The sequence below is a fragment of the Glycine max genome, chromosome 3 (genome assembly GCF_000004515.6).
Source record: "Glycine max cultivar Williams 82 chromosome 3, Glycine_max_v4.0, whole genome shotgun sequence".
In the NCBI taxonomy this organism is placed as follows: domain Eukaryota; kingdom Viridiplantae; phylum Streptophyta; class Magnoliopsida; order Fabales; family Fabaceae; genus Glycine; species Glycine max.
In genome coordinates, this window is record NC_016090.4 from 41,286,403 (window position 1) to 41,310,076 (window position 23,674).

At 31.3% G+C, this 23,674-nt stretch overlaps 3 protein-coding genes across 3 annotated transcripts; 2 read left to right on the forward strand and 1 right to left on the reverse strand.

The window, feature by feature from the left end:
- The first annotated feature begins 1,684 nt into the window (after positions 1-1,684).
- On the forward strand, positions 1,685-6,146 carry LOC100811084 (enolase). Its single transcript, XM_003521390.5, has 17 exons — positions 1,685-1,847; positions 2,073-2,136; positions 2,472-2,536; positions 2,633-2,680; positions 2,806-2,892; positions 2,973-3,053; positions 3,464-3,565; positions 3,665-3,745; positions 4,042-4,116; positions 4,210-4,272; positions 4,370-4,447; positions 4,871-5,065; positions 5,171-5,221; positions 5,322-5,410; positions 5,535-5,586; positions 5,673-5,729; positions 5,815-6,146. Exons 1-17 carry the CDS (start codon positions 1,782-1,784, stop codon positions 5,893-5,895), a joined length of 1,335 nt encoding a protein of 444 aa, XP_003521438.1. The 5' UTR covers positions 1,685-1,781; the 3' UTR covers positions 5,896-6,146.
- A 2,436-nt stretch (positions 6,147-8,582) lies between these two features.
- LOC100811622 (splicing factor U2af small subunit B) lies at positions 8,583-11,219 on the forward strand. Its single transcript, XM_003521391.4, has 4 exons — positions 8,583-9,020; positions 9,122-9,203; positions 10,352-10,478; positions 10,577-11,219. The coding sequence occupies exons 1-4, from the start codon at positions 8,685-8,687 to the stop codon at positions 10,974-10,976; spliced, it is 945 nt and encodes a 314-aa protein (XP_003521439.1). The 5' UTR covers positions 8,583-8,684; the 3' UTR covers positions 10,977-11,219.
- Positions 11,220-12,166: 947 nt separating this feature from the next.
- Positions 12,167-17,182, reverse strand: HDT1 (histone deacetylase HDT1-like). The gene is made up of 10 exons (NM_001253930.1): positions 17,119-17,182; positions 16,186-16,256; positions 15,864-16,081; positions 15,710-15,732; positions 15,593-15,628; positions 15,387-15,517; positions 14,344-14,442; positions 14,178-14,268; positions 12,570-12,693; positions 12,167-12,460 (listed from the first exon to the last, which is right to left on the reverse strand). Exons 1-10 carry the CDS (start codon positions 17,129-17,131, stop codon positions 12,400-12,402), a joined length of 867 nt encoding a protein of 288 aa, NP_001240859.1. The 5' UTR covers positions 17,132-17,182; the 3' UTR covers positions 12,167-12,399.
- Positions 17,183-23,674: the final 6,492 nt, after the last annotated feature.

Sequence of the window (23,674 nt, forward strand, 5' to 3'; positions counted from 1 at the left end):
CTTTTTTTTAAATAATTTAGGCTATAGACCTTAGTAGGTTTAATTGAACTCTTTTCGCCTACAAATAATTAAGCCATCAAATCAAACACACAAAAAAAAAACATTTAAATTAATTTGTATTAAAAATAATTCATCCTTAACTTTTGTCCTTAATTTATCCTTAATTTTTATTCAAAATATATGTAAATATGATACGCACGTATAATTAGAATCTGTCATTAAAATTTGAAATATAGTAAAACAATTCATTAATAAAAAAAGTATCATGCATAATATACGAATTAAAATACTAAATTATATATATATATATATATATATATATATATATATATATATATATATATATATATATAAGTTTTACCCCAAAACTTAAAATTTATTTATCCCTCACTACTCAAACACGCTTATAGTGTGTTTGGATTCTATTTAATTTAATCATCAAAATTAATTTAATGTTTTTTCGAGAGCCCTTATTTGTTCGAAAAACACTTAAACTGAGGTTTTTATTTAGTGCATATTAGCATTTTTTTTGTATTTGTTCGAAAAACTGGTTTCCCTAAATTATTTTTTAATATATGTAAAATATTATAATTTATCGTTATAGAACCGAACTATTTTCTTTAAAAAAATTATTTAATGTAAAATTCGGCATTAAGCTTGAATAGTTCCTAAAATTAAAACCAGTCAAATTAACCCAAGTTGCCGCTTCTGTACGAGATGTTCGAACTCCTGCGTACGTGTTTGAACTTTGAATAGAATTGGCACATTTCAAGAAACTAAGTAATAAAATAACAGCGTTATTATGTATCGAAAATATAAATATTTTTTATTAATTAGCAACAAAAATAAATTTTTTGATTATGTTATTTTTAAAATTATATTAAACACGATTCCTATTTTTTTCCACAAGTATTTTCTTTTAAAAATAATCATAGTTTGATAATAAACCAAACTATCTCGATAATAGTTTAAGACTCAATTTAACAATTAATTCAATGTTCAAAATGATCTTTTAGTTAAAAAAATATTTTATGAAATTAAGTTTAATAAATAGATAAACTGAAATTAAGCTATATATAATTTTAATCAATTGATTTATACATCAACTCGATAATTAACAAGGACCAACATAATTGATTGAATTCCATAAGTATATTATTATGAGATTGATTTCAGATCTATGATTGAAAAAGAAAAAATCTTATAATATATATGCTCACTGGATTAGTCTCAAGTTGAGCTAAGATTCCGAATTATGATATTTAATGGTATGTTTGGTTTTTATTTTTATTTTTTAAAATTATTTTTATATTTAAAAGATTAGAATTTTGAAAAAATATTTGATTTAATTTTTTTTTTTCTGGTTTTAGAAAATAAAAACACTAAAAATATGTTTTTAAAAGAAAATATATTTTTAGATTTATTTAAAATTGTATTCTTATCACACCATTTTTTTCATTTTATCAAAAATAAGGTTTTTGGTTTTAATTGAAAATGATGGTTTATTGTTTTTATGTTTGATTCCTTTGAAAAAATATATTTTCACTGTAAATATTTTCAAAAATCCAATCAAACATATTTTCATCACCATTTTCGATTTTGAGTAAAAATTACAAAAAAAAACAGATAAATCAAACACTCCTCACTTTCCTAAACCTAAGAGTGATCGAGGCTTAGTTGAGCCTATAAATAACCCCACACACTTGTCCGGCCTCCTAAGACTCGCTACATCTTCTTTCCAAATCCCAACTACTACTCACACTCACTGCAGATCTCAATCCATGGCTACCATTGTTAGCATCAAGGCCCGCCAGATCTTTGACAGTCGTGGCAATCCAACCGTCGAGGTTCGTTTCTTCCACTTCCTCTCCCATTTCCATACTTCTGCACTTTATTTTTCACTTTCCACATCACTTTTCTGTTATTATTACTCGGTATTTTTATTTACTCTTTTTTTTATAGCTTTTATTCCACACAGATTTTATTTTCATGTCTGAATTTGAATCTGATGAGGTAGAGTGTTTGTTTACAATTAGAAACTTATCTGATGTGATGGATGATTGCTATAATAGGTGGATTTGACATGCTCCGATGGTACTTTTGCTAGAGCTGCTGTTCCAAGTGGTGCATCCACTGGTATACTCACTCACTCATTTCTCTCAACTCCGATTTTGCCACTGCGTTTTGTAGATTTCGAAATTGCTTTCGTGCGTGTAAATTGTCATTTCTGAAAATACAAGCGTTCTTTTTAGTAGTGTTTTTATTTTTTATGATCCAATCCATTGTTCGTTTGGCACAACGCACGTAGGATTAGTTTGGACGTTGGATGTATATGTTTTCTTAAATAATTTGGATAAGGTTTCTCAGATAGCTTATATATTCTTAAAATTTTCCATGAAATTTAGATAGTTTTCACGTATAGTGCCCCCTTGCTCGACTTTAATTGTATTTATATTTTATTTAATTTAAAGGGATTTATGAGGCCCTTGAATTGAGAGATGGAGGATCTGACTACCTTGGAAAGGGTGTATCAAAGGTAAGTCTCGTCTTATTATACTAAATAATATGGAAGGTCGTCATGTTAGATTGATCTAATCGTTTATTTTTACATGGTCTTTTGTTGCACAAGCAGGCTGTTGACAATGTGAACACCATTATTGCCCCTGCTTTGGTTGGCAAGGTTGGTTCAATTTATTCTACAGTAATGTTGTTAACTAAAGAATTTTTTACTGGCTCAAGTTAGGACTCGCTAAAGGTTATTTGGCTCGATCTAACTTTTATGTTGCTTTTTGTGACGATGAGCAGGACCCAACTCAGCAGACTGCTATTGACAACTTAATGGTTCAACAACTTGATGGAACTGTTAACGAATGGGGTTGGTGCAAGCAAAAGGTGCTTAGCAGATTATGTTTGGAAATTTGCATTTTGAATGTGATTCATATTATTCTAATGCAAACTTTTTGTTGTTTTAGCTTGGAGCAAATGCCATATTGGCAGTGTCTCTTGCAGTCTGCAAAGCTGGTGCTGCTGTCCTGAAAGTTCCTCTTTACAAGGTATTTATCCATGAGCTGTGGTACTTGATTATCTCAAATGAAACTTGTTCATTGAATCCATTCTGTGTAATTGAAGCTGTCCTGAAACTTGATATAAATATGTGATGTCTACAAAAAAATGAAAATATCTGCTGCTGCTTCGATGGCTTGCTTATAATCTAAATTCTATGAAATTCCGTATTCAAGATCAACATGATATAGGTGTTATCATACTGTCATATCGCTTACAATTATTCTCTTACCACGGGTTATTAGATCTGATGGTGCAAGTTTTGCTAGTTCTTACAGATGCCCCCCCCCCCCCCCCCCCCCAAACAAACAAACACACCATAATTTTGCATTTTTTATTGAGGTTTTCTGTTGTTTTCTATATCTGACTTCACTATGGCCATTTCATTCTTTTGGTGCAGCATATTGCAAATATTGCGGGTAACAAAAAGTTGGTTTTGCCTGTTCCTGCTTTCAATGTCATTAATGGTGGATCACATGCTGGAAACAAACTTGCTATGCAGGCATGCATTCAAAGACCTTTCTTCTGTGTGTGGGTGTGAGAGAGAGAGAGAAAGAGCAAGATGAGTTTCAGATATTTATGAAATGCTATGTATATGCAGGAGTTTATGGTTCTTCCCGTGGGAGCTTCCTCTTTCAAGGAAGCCATGAAGATGGGTGTAGAAGTATATCACAATTTGAAGGTCAGTTTCTATGTTACATTCATTTACATCTTCCCAAATGTATTTTTTAAATCTTGCCAAACTAGGATAACACCAATGGATGGTTGGACACGGACACCATTTTGGTTGCTAAGCTTTGGTTTCCCCCCCATTATTGGGTGCTTTTACTTCAAAGTTAGCTTATAAAGTTATCACAGCCTGTTAGGCCTGGTGTTTATCTGTGAATGCTGCCATTCATTGATGGTTGTCAACTTGATTGTAGAGCTGTATGACTGTGATACAGTCATTAATGATGGGTTTTGCTAATTTTATTTCAGTCTGTGATTAAGAAGAAATATGGTCAAGATGCAGTAAATGTTGGTGACGAAGGTGGCTTTGCCCCTAACATCCAGGTCAATATTTTAATTCATTTCTTTTTATGCATGGAACTCCGGTACCTGCTCATCTTTTTGGCCTGTAACTGATAATCTCTATTGAGTGTTCAGGAAAACAAGGAAGGTTTGGAATTGCTGAAAACTGCCATTGCCAAAGCTGGTTACACAGGCAAAGTTAGTATTTTCCCTCGTCAAAATTCCGTTTATGGTGTTTTGGCATTTTCAGGTGTCTTCATTTATATGACTTTGACAATTGTTATTATGTTCTTAGGTTGTCATTGGAATGGATGTTGCAGCTTCTGAATTCTACAAGGAAGATAAAACATACGATTTGAACTTCAAGGAAGATGTGAGCTCTTTATTATTTGGCCTATTACTGCTACTGTTAGTCTAATTGGAAAGTGATAATAACCAGGCAAATGAGAATAATCCCCAATTAAAGAAACATGCGTAGCTAAGAGGCTCTCACACTCATGAGAAACAACATTAAAGGAAAACAGTCTAAACTCTAAATAATTGTGAAGGGAAGAAGTAGAAATAGAAGCAGACTGCACAGGGCTTCCAATCTCTACTCTTCCTTCTCTTCATATTTATCCTCACTTACCCCAATGGAATTTATCTTCTCACTCATTTGCAGCTGATCATTATTTTGAATATTCATTATACATAAATGGATTACTGTATGAAGAGATCTTGTATTAAGTAATACTGATACAATTTTTACATATAGATTAGATTATTTATGTCTTGACCTTTTCTGTTTGACCCGCAGAACAATGATGGCTCACAGAAGATCTCTGGAGATGCTTTGAAAGATCTATACAAGTCATTTGTGACAGAGTATCCAATTGTTTCAATTGAGGATCCTTTTGACCAGGATGACTGGGAGCACTATGCTAAGCTTACTGCTGAGGTTGGAACCAATGTACAAATTGTTGGTGATGATCTCTTGGTTACCAACCCCAAGGTTTGCATATTGATCAAACAAAACTTCCCCCTCCCTCAAAAAATGTTTTATTCTGTTGGAAAGCCCAGAAGGATTGTCCTTTGACTTTTTGCATTGTGTCCACAGAGGGTTCAGAAGGCAATTGATACAAAAGCATGCAATGCTCTTCTCCTTAAGGTACTCTTATTCGACTCATAAAAATCTTTTAGCAAAAAGTTGTTGGAGCTATGTAGATGTGTATATACACCATAACTTGACACTAATTTTAATTGAACAGGTCAACCAAATTGGTTCTGTGACTGAGAGTATTGAAGCTGTCAGGATGTCCAAAAAAGCTGGATGGGGTGTCATGGCGAGTCACAGAAGGTTTGGAACTGTCTCTAAATGCAGATGGCAATAGTGAAATATACAAATACAAATCCTACAACTGTAAGATCTTTAACAAGCCAACTATATTCTATATACTTACATTCATATATTTCTGTTGCAGTGGAGAGACTGAGGATACCTTCATTGCTGACCTTTCTGTTGGTTTGGCAACGGTATTGCCTTGTTTCATTCAACTTTTGTGTTATTACCACTCCAACGATCAAGTCCAACATATTAATGTTTCCTTTTTCTTGAACAGGGTCAAATTAAGACTGGAGCTCCATGCAGGTCAGAGCGTCTTGCTAAATATAACCAGGTTAGTGTTGTTCATTCATTACACTAGTTTCAGTTTTCATTAAGCCTCTTTTCTTAATGTTTTGACTTTTGAGTGCTCTTGGCAGCTCTTGAGAATTGAGGAGGAGCTTGGTGCGGAAGCAGTGTATGCTGGAGCTAACTTCCGTACCCCTGTTGAGCCCTACTAAAGTTTTCAAGTGGAAAAAACCTGGAGATCCCCACGAGTTTGAGCAATGAGATTTGGATGCGCGGTTTTAGTTGTGATCAATAAGTCGATAGTTAGAACAATAGTCTTGGTATAAGGACCTTGCCAATAATTTTTTAGTTCTGATTCACAGAGCTAAGACAGTTCCGTCTTAGACTTTAAAAGTTTTGATATTTAGCTTTAATACTTGAAGTTTACTTCCAATTTTATGGGGTATCCCCAAAACATTTCATACTCTTTGCTATGTTAACTTTTTTCCCCTTGATCCGTGATATTCCCAATACTACGATTTTAAGACTTGCGACCAATTTTATTTGTCTCAAAAGTTATTTATATTGTCTTTCTAAATGAAAGATGAACACTGCCCGGATAAAGTAGCAGCAATTTCTTTGGATGACAATGTTTATATTTTAAGCCAATTGTCTGTTTCATTTAAATAATATCTTTTAAAAATCTAAATAAATTTTAAAGATGAAAATATCTTCTAAATCTAAATAATAATTTGAAATTAAAAATTTAAATTGTTTTTGAACAATCTTTTCCTCGGTTAAATTTTCAATTTTTATTTTCAACTCCTTGCTTCTTCTGGAATGCCACAATTATCTTCCACTAATTGATATAATTTCCATAATTTATTTCATGAGTATTGAATGATAACAACTTGTCGTTAGCTATTCTCATTGGAACATGTTGCTAGACTTCCACGTTGTTAAGAAGAATTTTGACATAAAGATCTGCATGGATTCACCATTACTTTCCTCAAGCTTCTTCAATATCCTTTTTCTCTAATCACCAGGTCGCAGGATCGATAAACTCCGTTGGGGAAAAACACAAATTTTTGTTTACATTGATGAGAAAACTATCGTGCTGGAATTGAGCACACGATGCGTGGACCGAATTGGTTATCATCCCATTTTTGGTTGGCTTTGTAATGAGTTAATTATTCTAAATCCGTGCCAAACCGAAGGTTGTTGACACACTTGCAGTGTCAAATTCTTAAAGGTCTGAAATAAAACCCTTGGATGGTATAGCATAGTAAATTAGTAGTGCATCACTTTTCAATGGTTTCTCAGATTCTGCTTCCAAATCTTTGTGGTCCATTGAAGTGTGCTCTGGGGGTTACTTGGAAAGTGATGCCTGTATAATGATGCGGTCTTGAACATTGGATAGTTGACAACTTTAACAATTAACACGGGAAAGTTTTCACTGAATATTCCATTCGCGTTGACCATTACCAGGCCTAATAAAATTGCTCGCTCCAGCCCAGTTGAAACCCATTATGTTGCGTAGTTGGGCTTCAAGAAACTTAGGCCTATTCGCACTGCATTTCAAGGAAGGTTAAAACTTCCTGCACTTCCAATATCAGTAGTGAAAGTGCAGAGAGCAATAACAATCCTTCTAGGAACTACTCTCTAACCATCAATGGGCACCCTGAAGGAGCAGGCATGGGAGTTACAAGGGGCAAGTGAATGTCCCATCAACCTCTCACTTCTCATTGCTATAAAGATAATAAATCTCCTCTTTCTGCTAGACTATTCACACGGTAGTTATAGTGTAGCACACAATGACACAACAGTCTATCAGACTTGTTTGTTTCAGTTCACCACAAACAATAATATCTTTTGATTTGATCAAATGAAAAATCATGATAAAAAAATTAATCTCTAATAATTAATGATATTGTATTGGTTTAAGTGGTAAAGAGATAAAAAATAATGTAATTTCCAAATATAAGATAAAAAATAACGACAAAATGTTAAAGACACAAGAAATCATTTTTTTATATAAAAAATACTATAACATTAAACACATCTTTTTATTGATTATGATGAAAGACAATATTATAAAATTTATAATATTTAAACATCATACCTAATCTATTGAGTTATTCTTTCTTGCACATTTTTAAACTCTCACTAATTTTCTTAAAATTAAATAAATGTAAGTATTTCACTTTTTTGAATTCGAATGATTTTCCTCTTAGAATTGAGACATCATTCTTTTCTTTTAATTTTTTTTTGTTTATGTTACATATATTCTATATTAAAAATAATTTTATTTGAAAACATATCCGTTTATCTAGAATTCAAACTACTCACCCAAAAAATGTTGCAACAAAGCACCGACACATTAGCACAATTGAACCTTTTGTCTAAATAATGTCGATTCTCTATTCTGTGGAAGCTTGTACAGTGCTTAGTACAAATATATATTAAAAATAAAAGACCTTACAAATATATTAAAAATTATAATAATATAAAAATTTATAAAGTGTAAACCTAACATATGCATATGCACAAATTATTACATTAGTTATAACAAAAGCTATTCATATCATCAGATCAAACTAAAGGAAAAAAATACATAAATATTTTTCAAATTTTCAAACATTTTCCATCAAAAATATGTTTCATAATTAAGAAAAAATTATATATAAAATCAAATTAACCAAATAATATCAAAATTGAATCAATTGTTTTTTTAAATAAAAAACGAATCAAATCCCCTTCGAGATCACGTAGCACGTAAATCATCTGATAAAAATCATTTTAACTTAACTACAAACTTTGAATTTTAACTTTTAAAGATAAATCACATCAAAAACTCAAAAACAAATTAGTTAATTATTAATTAATTATTCGATTAAATAAATAAAAAAAGATCTAGGACGAGGAGTTTACTAGTGGTGAGTGTATAAAAAGGATAAACATAGCGGAATGCAAGAGGAAAGGAAAGGGGAACCCAAACCGAAACCCTAACCCTAACGGAGAGATGGCGGAGCACTTGGCATCGATATTCGGGACGGAGAAGGACAGGGTGAACTGTCCGTTCTACTTCAAGATCGGCGCGTGCAGGCACGGCGACCGGTGCTCCCGGCTTCACACCAAGCCGACAATTAGCCCAACATTGGTTCTGTCGAACATGTACCAGAGGCCCGACATGAACATGAGCATTATCACCAACCCCGATCAGCCACAACCCCAATCCCTTGACCCCGACAAGGTGCAGGATCACTTCGACGACTTCTACGAAGATCTCTTCGAGGAGCTCAGCAAGTACGGCCCCATTCAGAGCTTGAATATTTGTGACAACCTCGCCGATCACATGGTCTCTCTCTCTCTCCACCCTTCCTTCACGCAATTTTTAATTTTTTTTTAAATTGAATTGTTTTAATTGTATATTTTGTTTCGTTCGTTGTTTCTGCGCAGGTTGGGAATGTGTATGTTCAGTTTAGGGAGGAAGATCATGCTGCCAACGCCCTCATGAATCTCACTGGGAGGTTTTATTCAGGTCCTTCGATTTGCCCTTTCACTCCTTCGTTTAGGTTTTTTTAACTATTTCGTTTTTGATTCCTTGACTTGACTGTGTTCTCATTATTTATGCTTTTGGTTCTTTTTATGTTTGTTTGTGTCGTGTGAGTTTTTTTTACAACTGTAACATTATTTACGGGAGGGAGCTATGTGTAATTACTGATCAAGATTCCACATTGACTAGTGATATGGCCAAAATTTGGGGTTATGTTAGGCCCAAACTCAAATTTTAAGATGGTTTTAAAGCTTATACTAGTGATTGTTGTTGGGCATATTGGGCTAGTCTTAGTCTGGCTGTTGTTGACCTTCAGTCGTTTTAAAGCTTAACAATATGAAGCCGTTTTTTGATGTTTTTTTAGTTTTAGTTTTCTTGTGTAAGTAATGTTAAAGTTCATATGGGTTTTCAGGCCAATAGATTGGAGATAACCCTAATGGTTTAGCATTAGGTCTTTATCATTACCTTATCATAACCATGTTTCTTGGACCTTCTTTTAGTTGTGTTGGAGCCTTGAGCTTTATATGATATGATGAAAAATGCATTTTGACCAGATTCCATGTGCTGGATTTAGCTCCTCTAAAGTGAAAAAGTTCACTTTAGGAAATTAAGTGTACTCACAATATCAGCCTTTAACTTTCTAATTAATCGGTATTATTACACTTTTTCCTCTAAAGTACACTCCCCTCACTTTAAGTGGAACCAAATCGTGTTGTGCTTTGTCAGATGGTAGCTCTTCTGTTATTCAGTCTACCTTTCCAATATTCTAGTCCTGTCTTTACTTGTTTTGTTTAATGAGGATAAAGATTAGGGTTTCGTGGTCCTTTATATTTAGGTACCCATGGCCATGTGCATACACACAAGCACATTGTCTATGGTTGATAAAAGTATTTTTTGAGGGAATCTCTACCATAAGAAAAAAATGAGTTGTTCAATGAATTATTTTTGTGATGCTTTGTCATACTATGTGATTTCACAAAGCTGTTGTGGATTTTGTGATGACTGCAGCAGGACATAATCATATGTAGAAAATTAATTCTTTATATAACATGTTTCTTTTGAAATTTCTGTCGACCCCATTCCCAAATAGGAGCTTTATTTTGATGAAATGTATAACTTCATGATCCATCTAGGTCGTCCCATCATTGTTGACTTCTCTCCCGTTACGGATTTTCGAGAAGCTACTTGTAGGCAGTATGAGGAAAATGTATGCAATAGAGGTGGCTATTGCAACTTCATGCACCTAAAGAAGATTAGCAGGTTGATTTCTCTGTATAGTTCTCTCATGCTTTTTAAGATCTTGCACTTGCATTTTAATTTGGCCGTTCTTGGCTTAAAACCTGCTCTTTTAATTTCAGGGATTTGAGAAGGAAATTATTTGGAAGAAATAGGCGATGGAATGGCCGCAGTGGAAGCAGAAGCAGGAGCCCTCCAAGGAATCGTAACCATGGGGAGAATTCACATTCTGGTCGTGGTTCTGGTAGAAGAGATTTTGACAGGTCCCATGGCCCCCATGGTAGGAGGCCTAGAAGCCGTAGTCCTCGGTATAGAGGAAAACGAAGTAGAAGTCCAGTGGGCAGAGATAGGAGTCCTCCGATCAGAGAAAGTAGTGCAGAAAGGAGAGCTAAAATAGAGCAATGGAACAGGGAGAAGGAACAAGGGGACACTGGTAACATGAACAATTCGAAAAGCAGTGATGATTATCAAGAACAGAGTGTTGCACAAAATGGTAGTGAATCTGGTAACCATCAGATATAGCAACAACAACGTAATGATTTGGCCCAAAATCTGCTAGTAAGTGTGGCAAGTAATCTGATTTGTGTTGTTTGCACCTGCATTTAGATGGATTCAGTTGCCATTGTTATTATTCTATTTGGAATTGTCAATTTAGTGATAGAACTTTGTAATATCCACAGCAACAACATTTTAATTTTCTGCTTCAATTGTAATGTCCTGCAAGGTAGGAAGGAAAATGGAAAATGAAGCGATACATTTGATAAAGTTCAGCTATGAATGTTTCATATTTTGTTATCGAGCATTTATTGGATGTTTCCAATGCTGATGGGTATTTAGATTTAGATGGAAAACAGGTGAAATGATGTTTGAATTTCGAGTATGTGAATAGCTTAAGGTTTTAAATATACCAATTTCTTTTTTATTTTATAAAAAACAAATTCTCCTTGTGCCTGGTCAGATCTAACTATCTGGGGCCTGGATTCATTGTGACGAGCTACTTATAAGTCGAAATTTAATCAAATTAAAATAATCTTTTTAATTTCACTTTTATCCAATGTTTTTTATTTATGATTTTGTAACTTTTAATTAATTTTGCTTCTTATCGACCCAGAGAAAAATCTCAGGAAAATCTCAGGAGCTGTGTAAAATCATCAACTCGAGCTCCATCATGTACTATTTACATCATCAACTGCTTTCCCGTCTCCCGTCTCCAAAACAATTTAGTGAAGTGGAAAAAAAGAAAATAGCACACGGTTAATTTTTATAATACTATTGATGAACTACCTTATATACAAAAGTAAAAAATAAATTCTTCTCTTATTATATTATAAATAAGTAAATCTAGATGCTCCTCCCAAATAATAATTTTCTTTGTTGAATAATTCTGTTTCTAAAAACATTGTGTTTACCTTATCTCGATATTTTTTTAATAGAATATTAGGAATATTTATAGAAAAAAATGTAAGATATAAATTACTCTTATTTTACACATGTATTTTTCATTATACCTTTTTACTTAATTAGTCAAATTTCTCAAAAACATAAAACATGGCACTATTTAAAGCTTTAATATTTTCCAATTGTTAATAAAAGTCATTAAACAAAAATTGGTTGAAGATTGGAAATATACAAACAAAAGTGATAAAAAAAGCTCCCAATTAGTTGATGGTTTAGCAACGTTAAATCCCAGTTGACTTAGTCAGGAATACTTATTTCATGAGTTGCAGGGAGTATTTACGCATTTCATCACAAAGAGATTCGGTTGAAAGAAGGCCGACATGGGATCAAGGTCAAAGCGCAGTTACCACAAACTCAAGTTGATCCAATCAAAGTTGAAAATCACTAAGCCCAGCTTTCCTACATCAACTAAACTGTTTTTTCACACAATCATCCAACACCAGAAACATCAACACTCACTGTCACTGCTCGGGCAAAAAGCAAGCCTTCACTTAGTGCTGTGCTTGGCCTTGTTATGAGAACTTAAGGCATCTTCTGTCTTAAATGACCTGCAAGCCAATATAAAAATTATTGTGAATTGATGTGCCTGATTACTAAGAAAAAGGAAAATAAGGAAAAGGAGGAGACAAATCAATATAAAAAGACATCTCCAATCACCTGTTGCAAGGCTTGCAGCTGTAATCTCCACCTGACTTCGGAGTCTGCTGCTTGTTATTAGCAGTTGCTTTACCAGTCTGCTTAGAAGGGTGAGGAGTTGCAACATGGACAACATTCTTGCTATCTGAACAGATCATTAATTCTCATCAATATAGTTTCAGTTTATTGTGGTCACAACATGCATGCACAGACAAGTAAAACAATCAAACACGGTTAAACTAGCAATAAGGATCAAATTCTGGACCACTTCTTCAGAGGCTCTTATACCACAGCTTTAACTAACTATTCTAAAAGCTTACACTATTTATGGGTCTTACTAACAAGTGCCCTAAGGACACTAGTTCAGAAACTAAAAGGAAAAAAACATTTAGTGTGAAAATCATAGGAGAACACAAAAAAAATCATGGGCAACACAATTTTTCGCTTCCCAATAAAAACATTTTTACTTTAAGCTCCTTAACTAGTGTTATAAGGACACTGATTAGCATTTGTCATAATTTATATACATCTCCCACATGAACATCAAAAGGTTCATTCTGATTGTGACCCTTCAACATTTCCTTTGCTCCAATTCCTCTTTACCAAGTGGAACTCTTATTTCATGATAGCTCGGAACTTTAGGTGTGGACAATAGTTTCCAGTAACTTCAGCCATCACCTTGAAAATTTATATTGCAAATATTTCTAATTAAATAGTTACTTCTGACATATAAGAAATAAATCTGTGACTTCAATTTCCTGGCATGAGCAGAAGGAGCATCATTAGATGGCACAACTCTTATTCTAATTTAAATATTAATAATGTTTTGCACTTTTTCCTTTTCATCATCTTCCTGCAACTCAAGGACGTATGCATCCTTTTTCAGCCTTGTTCTTCTCAAAAGCTTCCTTAAACAACTTATTTAGGGGGGACTCTACTACAATAATTTGCATCTCCCCCCATTACAATTTGGTGTCTATTTTGGCCAGGTAATGCCATTAACAGTAACTTATCCACAGAAATCACCAGTCACACTTAGCAAATATGACTAAAACACATTTGACCATAAGCTATATGAAATCACAAAAAACTCCTTGAACAAATAAGTGCGACACAACATAAAAAAAGGGTAAAGTGACGGGGGCTTCCCCTGTGAATAGAATAGTGACTGTTCCAAGAAAATGAGAAGTGATGAGTAAATCATCATGGGAGCACCAAGCAACAAGCCATGACAACTTGATAACAGCACGAAAAACCTCACATCTAAATTACAATATTCACATCTTAAAGTATCCAATTTAGCACACCCAAAATGAGTATAAGACAAATAAAGCTTGGGGTGAAGAATATAATAGATAAAAAAAAAAAAAAAAAAAAAAAACTTCGTACCCCATTGCCCAGAGGCTCTTCGCTATGCGAAGGTATGGGGGAGGGATATTGTACGCAGCCTTACCCTTGCATATGCAAAGAGGCTGTTTCCGGATTCGAACCCATGACCAACAAGTCACCAAGGCACAACTTTATCGCTGCACCAGGGCTCGCCCTCTGAAGAATATAATAGATAATTTACAAAAATAAATGTCACACAAGAAAGAGTTTGGAAGAAAAAAAAAAACATGACCAACTAACCAGTCTTCTGAGGAGTAACAAATTTTGTCTTCTTCACAGGAACAGGTGTTTTCTTAGAAGAGTCAATACCCCTCTTATTGCTTGCTTCAATCTATATGAGAAAAAAAGGGGAAGGTTAAATTCAAATCGAACCACAAAAATGAAACACCTTATAGTCCCTCCTTACCTTCTTGGGTGTCTCCTCATCAGATTCATCGTCCCCCTCCTCCTCATCATCGCTATCATCATCACCTTCACTACTTTCTATGTCACCATTCGCTGTGAGCTAAACAATACATTATTACAGAAAATAATAATCAATAATAAATTAAACAAACTTAAATATCAATCATTTGAGGGCGAGCCATGACACAGCAGTAAAGTTGTGCCTTGGTGATCAGTTGGCCATGGGTTCAAATCCGGAAACAACCTCTTTGCATATGCAAAGGTAGGGTTGCGTACAATGACCCCTCACCCATGCCTTCACATAGAGAGGAACCTCCAGGCACTAAGGTACGTTAGTTTAAATATCAATTATTTAAAATCTCCTTCAATCAAAAGTTCACTAATAAGAATAACAAGCTCACACCAGATTAAGTAATATCAATAAGAAACACAATGCCCCTGATATGATTACTTAGTTAATAAACATGTAGAGCAGAAAGTATATTCCAAAATGTTACTTGGACCACACAGTTGACAACTCTTATCATGATTGGCCAGCAGAATGAGTAAATGATTATGAGGACAGATTGGACAACCAATATCAAAACTAAACTATAATAATCATTAATAAATCCTATATTCACAAACTGATATTGAATAACATAAAGATATTCACAATTAACACAAGAAAATCAAAATAGATGAGTAAACATACATGTGAAAACAAATTCTCTTTTCTAAGTCAGAATGCACACGTAAAAACACTTCATCTATGTTAAAAATTATGTTTATCACCGTAGAAATCATCAAAGGAATGCTTTAGTGCCCAACAATCTACTATCTCTCATATATCTACCAATGTCAGTGCCATGCATTTAGTTACAAACTACACTTATTATTCTGCCTTTTTCTGGCCAATCAATAGTATTTTGGACTCAAATTCTTCAAAGCATTTCATTTCACTAACAGCAGCTTTAAAAAATTATATGCCATCAAACAAATCATGCAAGAGTCAAGATCATCAACAGTCCATCATAAAAGCCGCTTTCGAGATTATATAAATACCTGATCTTCACTTGAATCATCATCAGATTCAGATTCGGATGAATCTTCATCTTCACCATTTGCTATCTTCTTCTGTTTAGCTTCATTTGCATCAGGTTTGATGCCATTCTTCACCTCAATCTCAGGTTTACCTATTTAAATGTTAACAATATACACTAGATAAACTGTATTATGGCATTATAGCTACAAAAGATGGACATGTTTACCATTGGCAGCACTAACTGGAATATCTTCATCAAAATCTGAAACAAAGATGATAACAGGTGCAAATAAGTTGTATAATAATAGTAACAATAGTAATCAAATCAAGAAGAGAATCTCACCATCAGAATCTTCATCATTATCAGTAATGATAAAAGAAGAATGAAGTTAAGGACACTTAATATGCATATGTGAGAGAATATTATAGAATGTGTTAGTGACTGTCAAGAGAAAATGTGTTCTTATATCAATGTAAAACAGTATTAAAAAGGATATGACTCTGACTGAGATTGAGCTTTAAATCCGGTAAAGAAGACACTTCCATGTTTCCAGTTATGGGATAGCTCAAATTCCTTCTCAAATACCAAATCATAAGATATCTGAGGAAAAGCTTCAGAAGAAAGCGTTCCAAGTACAAGCTTTTGGTTACCAAACTTGACATACAGGGCTACTGGTAGACCTTCTTTATCCTTAGTGACATCCCCCAGGCATGCCTGTCACAAGATGATTTAATCATTTAAACAAAACCATTATCAATTCCAAGTAAGCAGAGTGCCTCGGTTTTTAATTGTCATCATATAAAGATATAAAGATATACATTTGAAAGGTGGATAATCTTGTCATCTCCCGGATCAACCTTGAGAGATTCTCCACTTTTCACCTCAACACCTAAAAAGGATTATAAATAGACATACAATGTTAATTTAATAATGCTAGTTAGATTATCAACTTTTCTGTCCTCGTGAATATAACAACAAATACAATTTCTTCTGCAAATTTGGTATCATAAAATGCGTTTCTATCACAAACTGATGATTACTTACCCAAGATATCTTTAACCAGGATGAATAAACCCAAATAGGGAAACAAATCTAATTACTTTTGCAACTGTTAATAGTGTGACACGACCATCTTTAAAATCTGAACATTAAATTTTAATACAAAGTAACATACTAAATTTTCTTTAAATAGAAAAATTGGGGTCAAATACTTCAAAGACTCGCTAAAAAAATTGGTAGAACGATGAAGTTCTTCACAAACTCTCGACACATAACTTACGAAGTGAACAAACAAACAATTACTACATAGTGGCACCGGTGGCATATAACAAGCATCATGGTTGATGATGGTAATTGGTAAGAGTTGAGTAATGAGTGACTAAAACTATAGAACCAATGATCGCATTTGCACCAATACTATCCAGAAAGCAAAATTTACAAAACCTAAGGACGATTACCATACATAATAAAATACACATGTTAATTAAAAAAAATCTATGCACGAAGATGCATGATTAATTATCTAATAAACATAGCAAAAGCACGAGTTCAGCACATTCTAACAAAATTAAAGAAATGCTCCCTCTCCGGAAAATGAAAAAAAAAAATGAACGATGAGTACTGTGCTAGATTAGCACAATTTTTACAGTTAAGAAATGGAAGACGGAAAATTCAGAATAAGAAAATACGAAACATAGGAGACAGGATGAAGCTAACGAAATGAAGTGAGGGCTGAAAAGAAATGGCGTTACCCCAAAACTCCATGGACGCAGAGAGAGAGAGAGATGGCTGAGAGAAGAAAAATTTCCAGAAAAACCGAACAGTTCTGAGTATTTGATCGAATGAATTTGTATAGGGATCCGCTCCGTATATACTGGTATTATTATTTTTTGAATTTGAACAAATTATTTATTTTTTATGTTTTTTTACACATTTTATAATTTCAAAACTTCAAAAATATTTTGTTACTTATATTTTGTTTGTGTTTGGCCTAATATATATACATAGGCATCTACCTACTTAAAAAATTAACTCTTCTAGAGTTATTTTGATAGTTGACTTATATATATTTGTTATCAATCAAATTTTGTTAAAATTAAATAATAAGGTAAAAATAATTAAATTATTTATATTTTAAGATATTTTAAAATATTTATATTATTTTTATTTTAATTTATATGAAAAAAGTAATAAATAATTATAAATTAATATGAAATTTTATATATATAGTTTCCATGAAATAAATTTTTAATCTAACGATGAATTTTAAAAATATTATTCAATTAAAAATTATAAAATGATATAATAATTGTCAAAATTATATCGATATAATTTAATCTCCCTTAATATATAAATATATATATACACTTCAAAGCTACTTTAAAATTAAAGTGCGACTAAAATTTCTTTTTTATTATTACTATTAGTTTACATTTTGAATAAATGATTATTTTTATATATTTTTACATTTTATCATTTTTTAAATTGCAAAAATATTTTGTTACTTATATTTTTTTTAATGTTTGGCCTATTTCGTATATGTTCTACTTCAAAGCTATTTTAAAAAAAAAAAAAAAACTTATCCTACCCATTGTCGTAATTTTTTGAAAGTACTCATAGAGTTAGAGTAGAATTGTCATTCCTAACTTATATTAAAATTTTCTTTCAAAAAAATTATATTTTAATTAGACAAAACAGCATGTCAAGAATGTGCCTGGCGTTTTTCAGTTTCAGCTTGCATTCGACATTGATCTCTAGCCATATTTCTTCTATCCTGTCAACCTTTCTTATCCTTCGATTCTGAATATTCACTTGCCCAAAACTTACAACATTGTAGGATGTAAAATTCTCAGGATGATGTATTGTATTTTTATGAAATGAGTAGGTAAAATCAACAACTCGATCAGTCTTAATTTTAACATGTGAGATTATTAAAACTATTATCATAAATAGTGACAATTAATCGAGGGGTGTTTTGTCTCTTTGTTCTCTCTCATTATTGTCTTAAATTTTTTACATTTATTTTTTTTTCATCTTGATAATTTTAATTTTTTTATTTAAATACAAAATTTTAAAAATAAAAGAATTTTAATTAAAATATTTAAAAATTTAAAAATTTTTAATTTCTTCGTCCAAACACACTCTTACAACTTACATTATTTTCATAGTGTGTCTCATGTTAATGCAACAAAAGCACTTAATGTCTTTCCTTAATCCTTCTTTTTGATTTGTTAAGATCTTCAAAACTCTAGAAATTTCTATGTTGCTTTTTCTCTCGTGACTCCACAACCAAAGCTTTATTATAAGCCAACCAATGAGTTAGCCAAACCATGAATGTCCCTCCCTCCTGCTTCCTTCGTCCAAAAGCACCAGACTGAAAGTTAACTTCCCATTAGGAGCAGAGTAACTCAAAGTAACTCAAAGATACTACCAATGTTTCCTATAGTTATTTGGTAATGAGCCAAGAAACAGCAACGCGAGTAGCTTGTCATCTTATACAATCTCTATAGTATTCAGTTGATCATTTGAAACATTATGAAAACTACTCATATGTTTACTCATCGAGTTACTCATCAAAAATGCCATGTTCTATGCATTTTTTAAACTCAAACAGGTCCCTCAATTTCTTCCATAAGTTGTGGGCATTAGTCTTGACCAGATACATGATGAAAAATGTAGTTAATCCATTGCCTGCCGTATTTGCTGGTTTAGTATCATTACTTCTTTTTTTATGAGTAAGAATCAAAAACAATATTAAAAATTTATAATAATTTACATATTTTATTTCATCAATTGAGTTTTGACTCTTTCATTTAGTATTTTATTCTCAATGTAATCATACAGTCTTTGTAAAATAGCAAAGTCTTTCGTTTGGAATTTTCAAATTGAGTAATTTGATACAAACTAAATCTCATTTTCTTCTAGTGCAATTAAACAGCAGGCTTTGCAAATTTTTCAGGCAATGATCAATCATTTAACGCAACTAATAATTAGAAAAAAAATTCAATAAATACCAAATTTTTAACATTGAAAAACCTTGATGAAAAGGAAAACACAACATAGGACCCTAATACAATAAAGTTAAAGATCCTCCTGAAGGTACATAAGAGGCACTTACTCTCCCAGATAGAGATATATATATATATATATATATGCTATTCCAAACGTACTTATTCTTTTATTTCCATGTATGTCAAAAACTGCATAACTTAACATTTGTGAAATTGATTTTTCTGTTGTTTTTTTCTTAATTTTTATCTTAACTGTGTATTTAATTCATGTTCATATTTAATTTTATGATTCAATTTAAAATTTTATGATTTTGAAACAACAGAGAGAATGCAGGTGGTCTCCTAACACTAGTCTCTCAAAAGCCACTGCACACTTTTGTCTTTAATATGTTAAGTTTCTGTTGCTTTTGTTGCCCTCAAATGCATGGAGTATCATGGAGAACATGATGGCCTACCACCATCACGTGTTTGTTCTGACTGCGCAGAGAGAGGATTGTTTTGTGTATGTTATTTTCTTATTTTCTGAATAAGAAAACAGTATTATTATTGAGGTTGTTATGATAACCCACAATTTCTGATAGTGTTCCCACTTGTAATTATTATATGGATGATGTGGCACAATGGCACTCAAGTATTCTGTGTCTATTCATTCTATTATAAAAGAAGTTTGAATTCATCTTACCTTTCATAACTTTCGATTAACTTTGTCATTATGGTCTCAAACATTAATTCTGAACTGCAATTTTCAAGTAAGTTTGAGAGAGCAGATTTTCGACAACAACAATTTCCAACATGCTGAATGTCCCTCGGCATGTGATATTTACTTTTCAATGTTACCATTAAGGTTGGCCTGCAGTCTAAGTCCTTTGTGTGCGTAGGTCCTTTGTGTGCGTAGGTAGATGCTTGCTTTAAGCACATAATCCATAATCCCCTGTATGGGGGAAAGGTTCCTTGCACCCCTTAATTTCAAATAGACAAAATAAAGTTTGGGTCGATAAACCTCCAGTTATTGTTAAAAAAACATTATATTTGTCTTTGATTTTTATTAATGAAAAAATATTGGTTAGATTAATTATAATTTATTTAATTAGTATTATAAATAATGAAAATTGACGAATAATATATATCAACTTCCAGTATTTATAATAATATTATACAAGAAATTAAATATATAAATTGAAATTACTACATTGATAAAACTCAAAATGTTATATATTGATATTCTTGTCCTATGTAAGTTTTTCAATATTTGATGTACCTTGGGTATATATAAATGTCATTCACATCTATGTAATGTCCTGTAAGAGGCACACATTTTTTTTTTCTGTTCCTTGTAATAATCAGACTCTAATTCACATTTATGTAATGTGTTGTAACAGTCACGTCATACTTTTCTTACCGTAGCAAGGCATTTCCCCAAATTGCCCCACATGTTCCTTATAATAATCAGACTCTAATTCACATTTATGTAATGTTCATATAATGTATCTTATTATCCATCATTAATGAATTTTGAACGTCTAAATCAGCAGGCCAATTTTGAACATTTTCCTACACTTCCAACATTTTTTTATGTTCCTTATAATAATCATATTCTAATTCACATTTATGTAATGTCATGGAGCAGGCACACTTTTTTTTTTCTTTAATGATTTGGAACTTGTGTCTTCTTTGTGGCAGAATGCCATTTCTTTGTGGCACGCTGAATGTCATTTTCTCTCTCTTCTTAACCTCATCATTTGGGGGGAAATAACAAAATTCTTCCGTGGCCTCCATTATGCACTTCAAACACTACATTTTTATCCGTTCACATCATTCATAAATAGTACTCTTCAATTTACCAATGTTATAAAATAACATTATTAGAAGTCATAGTTAGATATCAATGAACTCCTAGCATATACTTATGAGTATGATTTGTTTGATAATGATTTGTTTGATAATAAATTTCCATGATGTAAAAAATTATTATTTAAATTTTTTTAAGTAGATGTTCTTCTACTTGATTTTTTAATGTCCATAAAATCATTAATAAAACATAAGTGTTACATGTACAATATGAATCAAAATACTACTATTATAATTATGAGGTCAAAGATAGAGAATCATACTCTCACAGTTTCATTTTCTCAATTAACTCAGTATTTTAGTATTTTATATTCTTGCTCCTCTCATAACAATAGTGATTGTCACAATTAACCTACAAGAGTGAGTTGTTCAAATTTATTATTTTATATTCTGTCTCCTCTCATAACATGGTGATTTATTAATAAAAGAAATAGCATAGTGAAATTTAGTGATCACTTTGAATGGAGGCTACTTGTACCAATATTATGATCAAAGAAAAATACATTAAAAAATATTTTTTTAACATAGTTCAATACTTTTATTAGGACATTAATTCCCTTTGTTAGTAATTTTTTTTCCTAACTTTAATTTTAAAAAATATATCAAATTAATATTCACTAAAATTTAAATGTACGCACACGCACGTGTGTGCACACACATATAATTTAAAATTATTAATTTTTATGATATAGTAACATGTGTCATGCAGAACATAAATATTTATTTTATATAACAAAAAAATTATTATATTATAATTAAAATTCTTATCAAACAAAAATATTTTGAACATATAATTTTATTTTAATATTATGATAAGTTATTTATGTTGCATAAAATTAATTTTAAATATTAATAGTTTCTTTAAAAAATATTTGAATTAAACTTAAAAACAAAGATTAAAAAGATAGATTGTGTAATAAATATTATTAATTATTACTTTTTGTTAATATTTTCTCTTTGAAACTATCTTTTTCATTGTGCAATGATATATTGAAAGAGAAAAAATTAACAAAAAATAATTCAAAAATATTTTTGCTAAAGAATTTTTTAAAAATAATCTTATTAAACAGTAATTCCTAAAAATATTATTTATTTAATATAGTTATTCTATTTTATATCTAATAGAGAAATAATTTTACTAAATTATTATAAAAAATTAAATATAAATACAATAATAAAATTTATTATCTAATAATTTAAAAATATTTTAAATAATCAATAACTTAAAAAAGACTAAGGCAGTTACTTAGTGTTGTGCTAACCACAACCCTGGATACAAGAGTGAGAACTTTTCACAATTTATATTCTATCTCTCACATTTTATTTTATTGTTATAATAAATTACAAATATATTATTATCTTTAGATTTAAGTTTAAATTAGGAAGGGTCAAATTCAAGTTTAATTTGATCAAATTACATTATATTTATATACTATTGTATTTAAAATTAAATGTTATTCTCATATATATATATATATATATATATATATATATAATATTATTTACCTTTTATATTTACAAAAATAAGATAAAAATTATATTTAAAAAGAATTAAATTTGTTATTTCTAAACCATCGGAGGCTTCTTAGAAATTTAATATAAATATCAACAATACATAATTTCTAACCAGAAAATGTATTTAATATTTACCTAAAACAATATTAGCCTCAGAATTACTCTTTTCGTCTCTTATTTGTACTATCCTTCTAAAATTATTCTTCTATTCTCTCTATCAACTTATTTGTTATTTATTTCTGATTAATGTATGGAGAAATAATAATTAAATAAATGTATGTAGAAAAATTATCAATGCATTTAATTTTTTTTAAAAATATTATAAAAAAACAAATAATTTTTAAAAAATTTTATAATTAAGAATATGAAAATATCATTTTTCTATCATATTTATTTTTAGTCTCTTAGACCTTGATTTCATAAAAAAAAAAAAAAACAATAGTTTTATGACACAAAATTAATGTACCGGCCAGAAGTGAAAAATCAACAAGCAAACAAACAATAAATCTATTTTTGTTTTGTATTCTATGAGATGACAATTGGCATGCAATAGAATTTCATATTTTTTTCAGGCTTAGAAAAACCCTCCGCTACATGAATAACACATGTAGTGAAAGAGAATCAAATAGTGAGAAATTCATAATGAATATTGAATCTGACAAAGTGTAATAAAAGAAAACCAATTAACAAAACACAATCTAGTAGAAGAGAAAACTAAATAATAAGACAGAAATTAATAATAAATATTGAGTCCGACATAGTGTAGTGAAAGAAAACTAAATAATAAGAGAGAAATTCATAACGAATATTGAATTTTCACACACCTTACATGCGGAAAAAACTTTTTCAGGTTAGTAAAGTCTACTTTATTGTGTAAGAACACTTTAATAGTTTTATTAGCCTTAGCTAGTTAGCTTGTCTTTTGAGTTCTAAT

Excerpts from the sequence above, each read along its gene's own strand:
- LOC100811084 (XM_003521390.5), top strand. The coding sequence starts at position 1,782 with ATGGCTACCATTGTTAGCATCAAGGCCCGCCAGATCTTTGACAGTCGT. Across the intron at positions 2,681-2,805 it reads CCCCTGCTTTGGTTGGCAAG|GACCCAACTCAGCAGACTGC; the intron begins GTTGGTTCAATT and ends GACGATGAGCAG. Across the intron at positions 4,273-4,369 it reads AAGCTGGTTACACAGGCAAA|GTTGTCATTGGAATGGATGT; the intron begins GTTAGTATTTTC and ends TTATGTTCTTAG.
- LOC100811622 (XM_003521391.4), top strand. The coding sequence starts at position 8,685 with ATGGCGGAGCACTTGGCATCGATATTCGGGACGGAGAAGGACAGGGTG. Across the intron at positions 9,021-9,121 it reads ACAACCTCGCCGATCACATG|GTTGGGAATGTGTATGTTCA; the intron begins GTCTCTCTCTCT and ends GTTTCTGCGCAG. Across the intron at positions 9,204-10,351 it reads CACTGGGAGGTTTTATTCAG|GTCGTCCCATCATTGTTGAC; the intron begins GTCCTTCGATTT and ends TGATCCATCTAG.
- HDT1 (NM_001253930.1), bottom strand. Across the intron at positions 15,518-15,592 it reads TCCAGTTAGTGCTGCCAATG|GTAAACCTGAGATTGAGGTG; the intron begins GTAAACATGTCC and ends ACATTTAAATAG. Across the intron at positions 14,269-14,343 it reads ATGAGGAGACACCCAAGAAG|ATTGAAGCAAGCAATAAGAG; the intron begins GTAAGGAGGGAC and ends TTTCTCATATAG.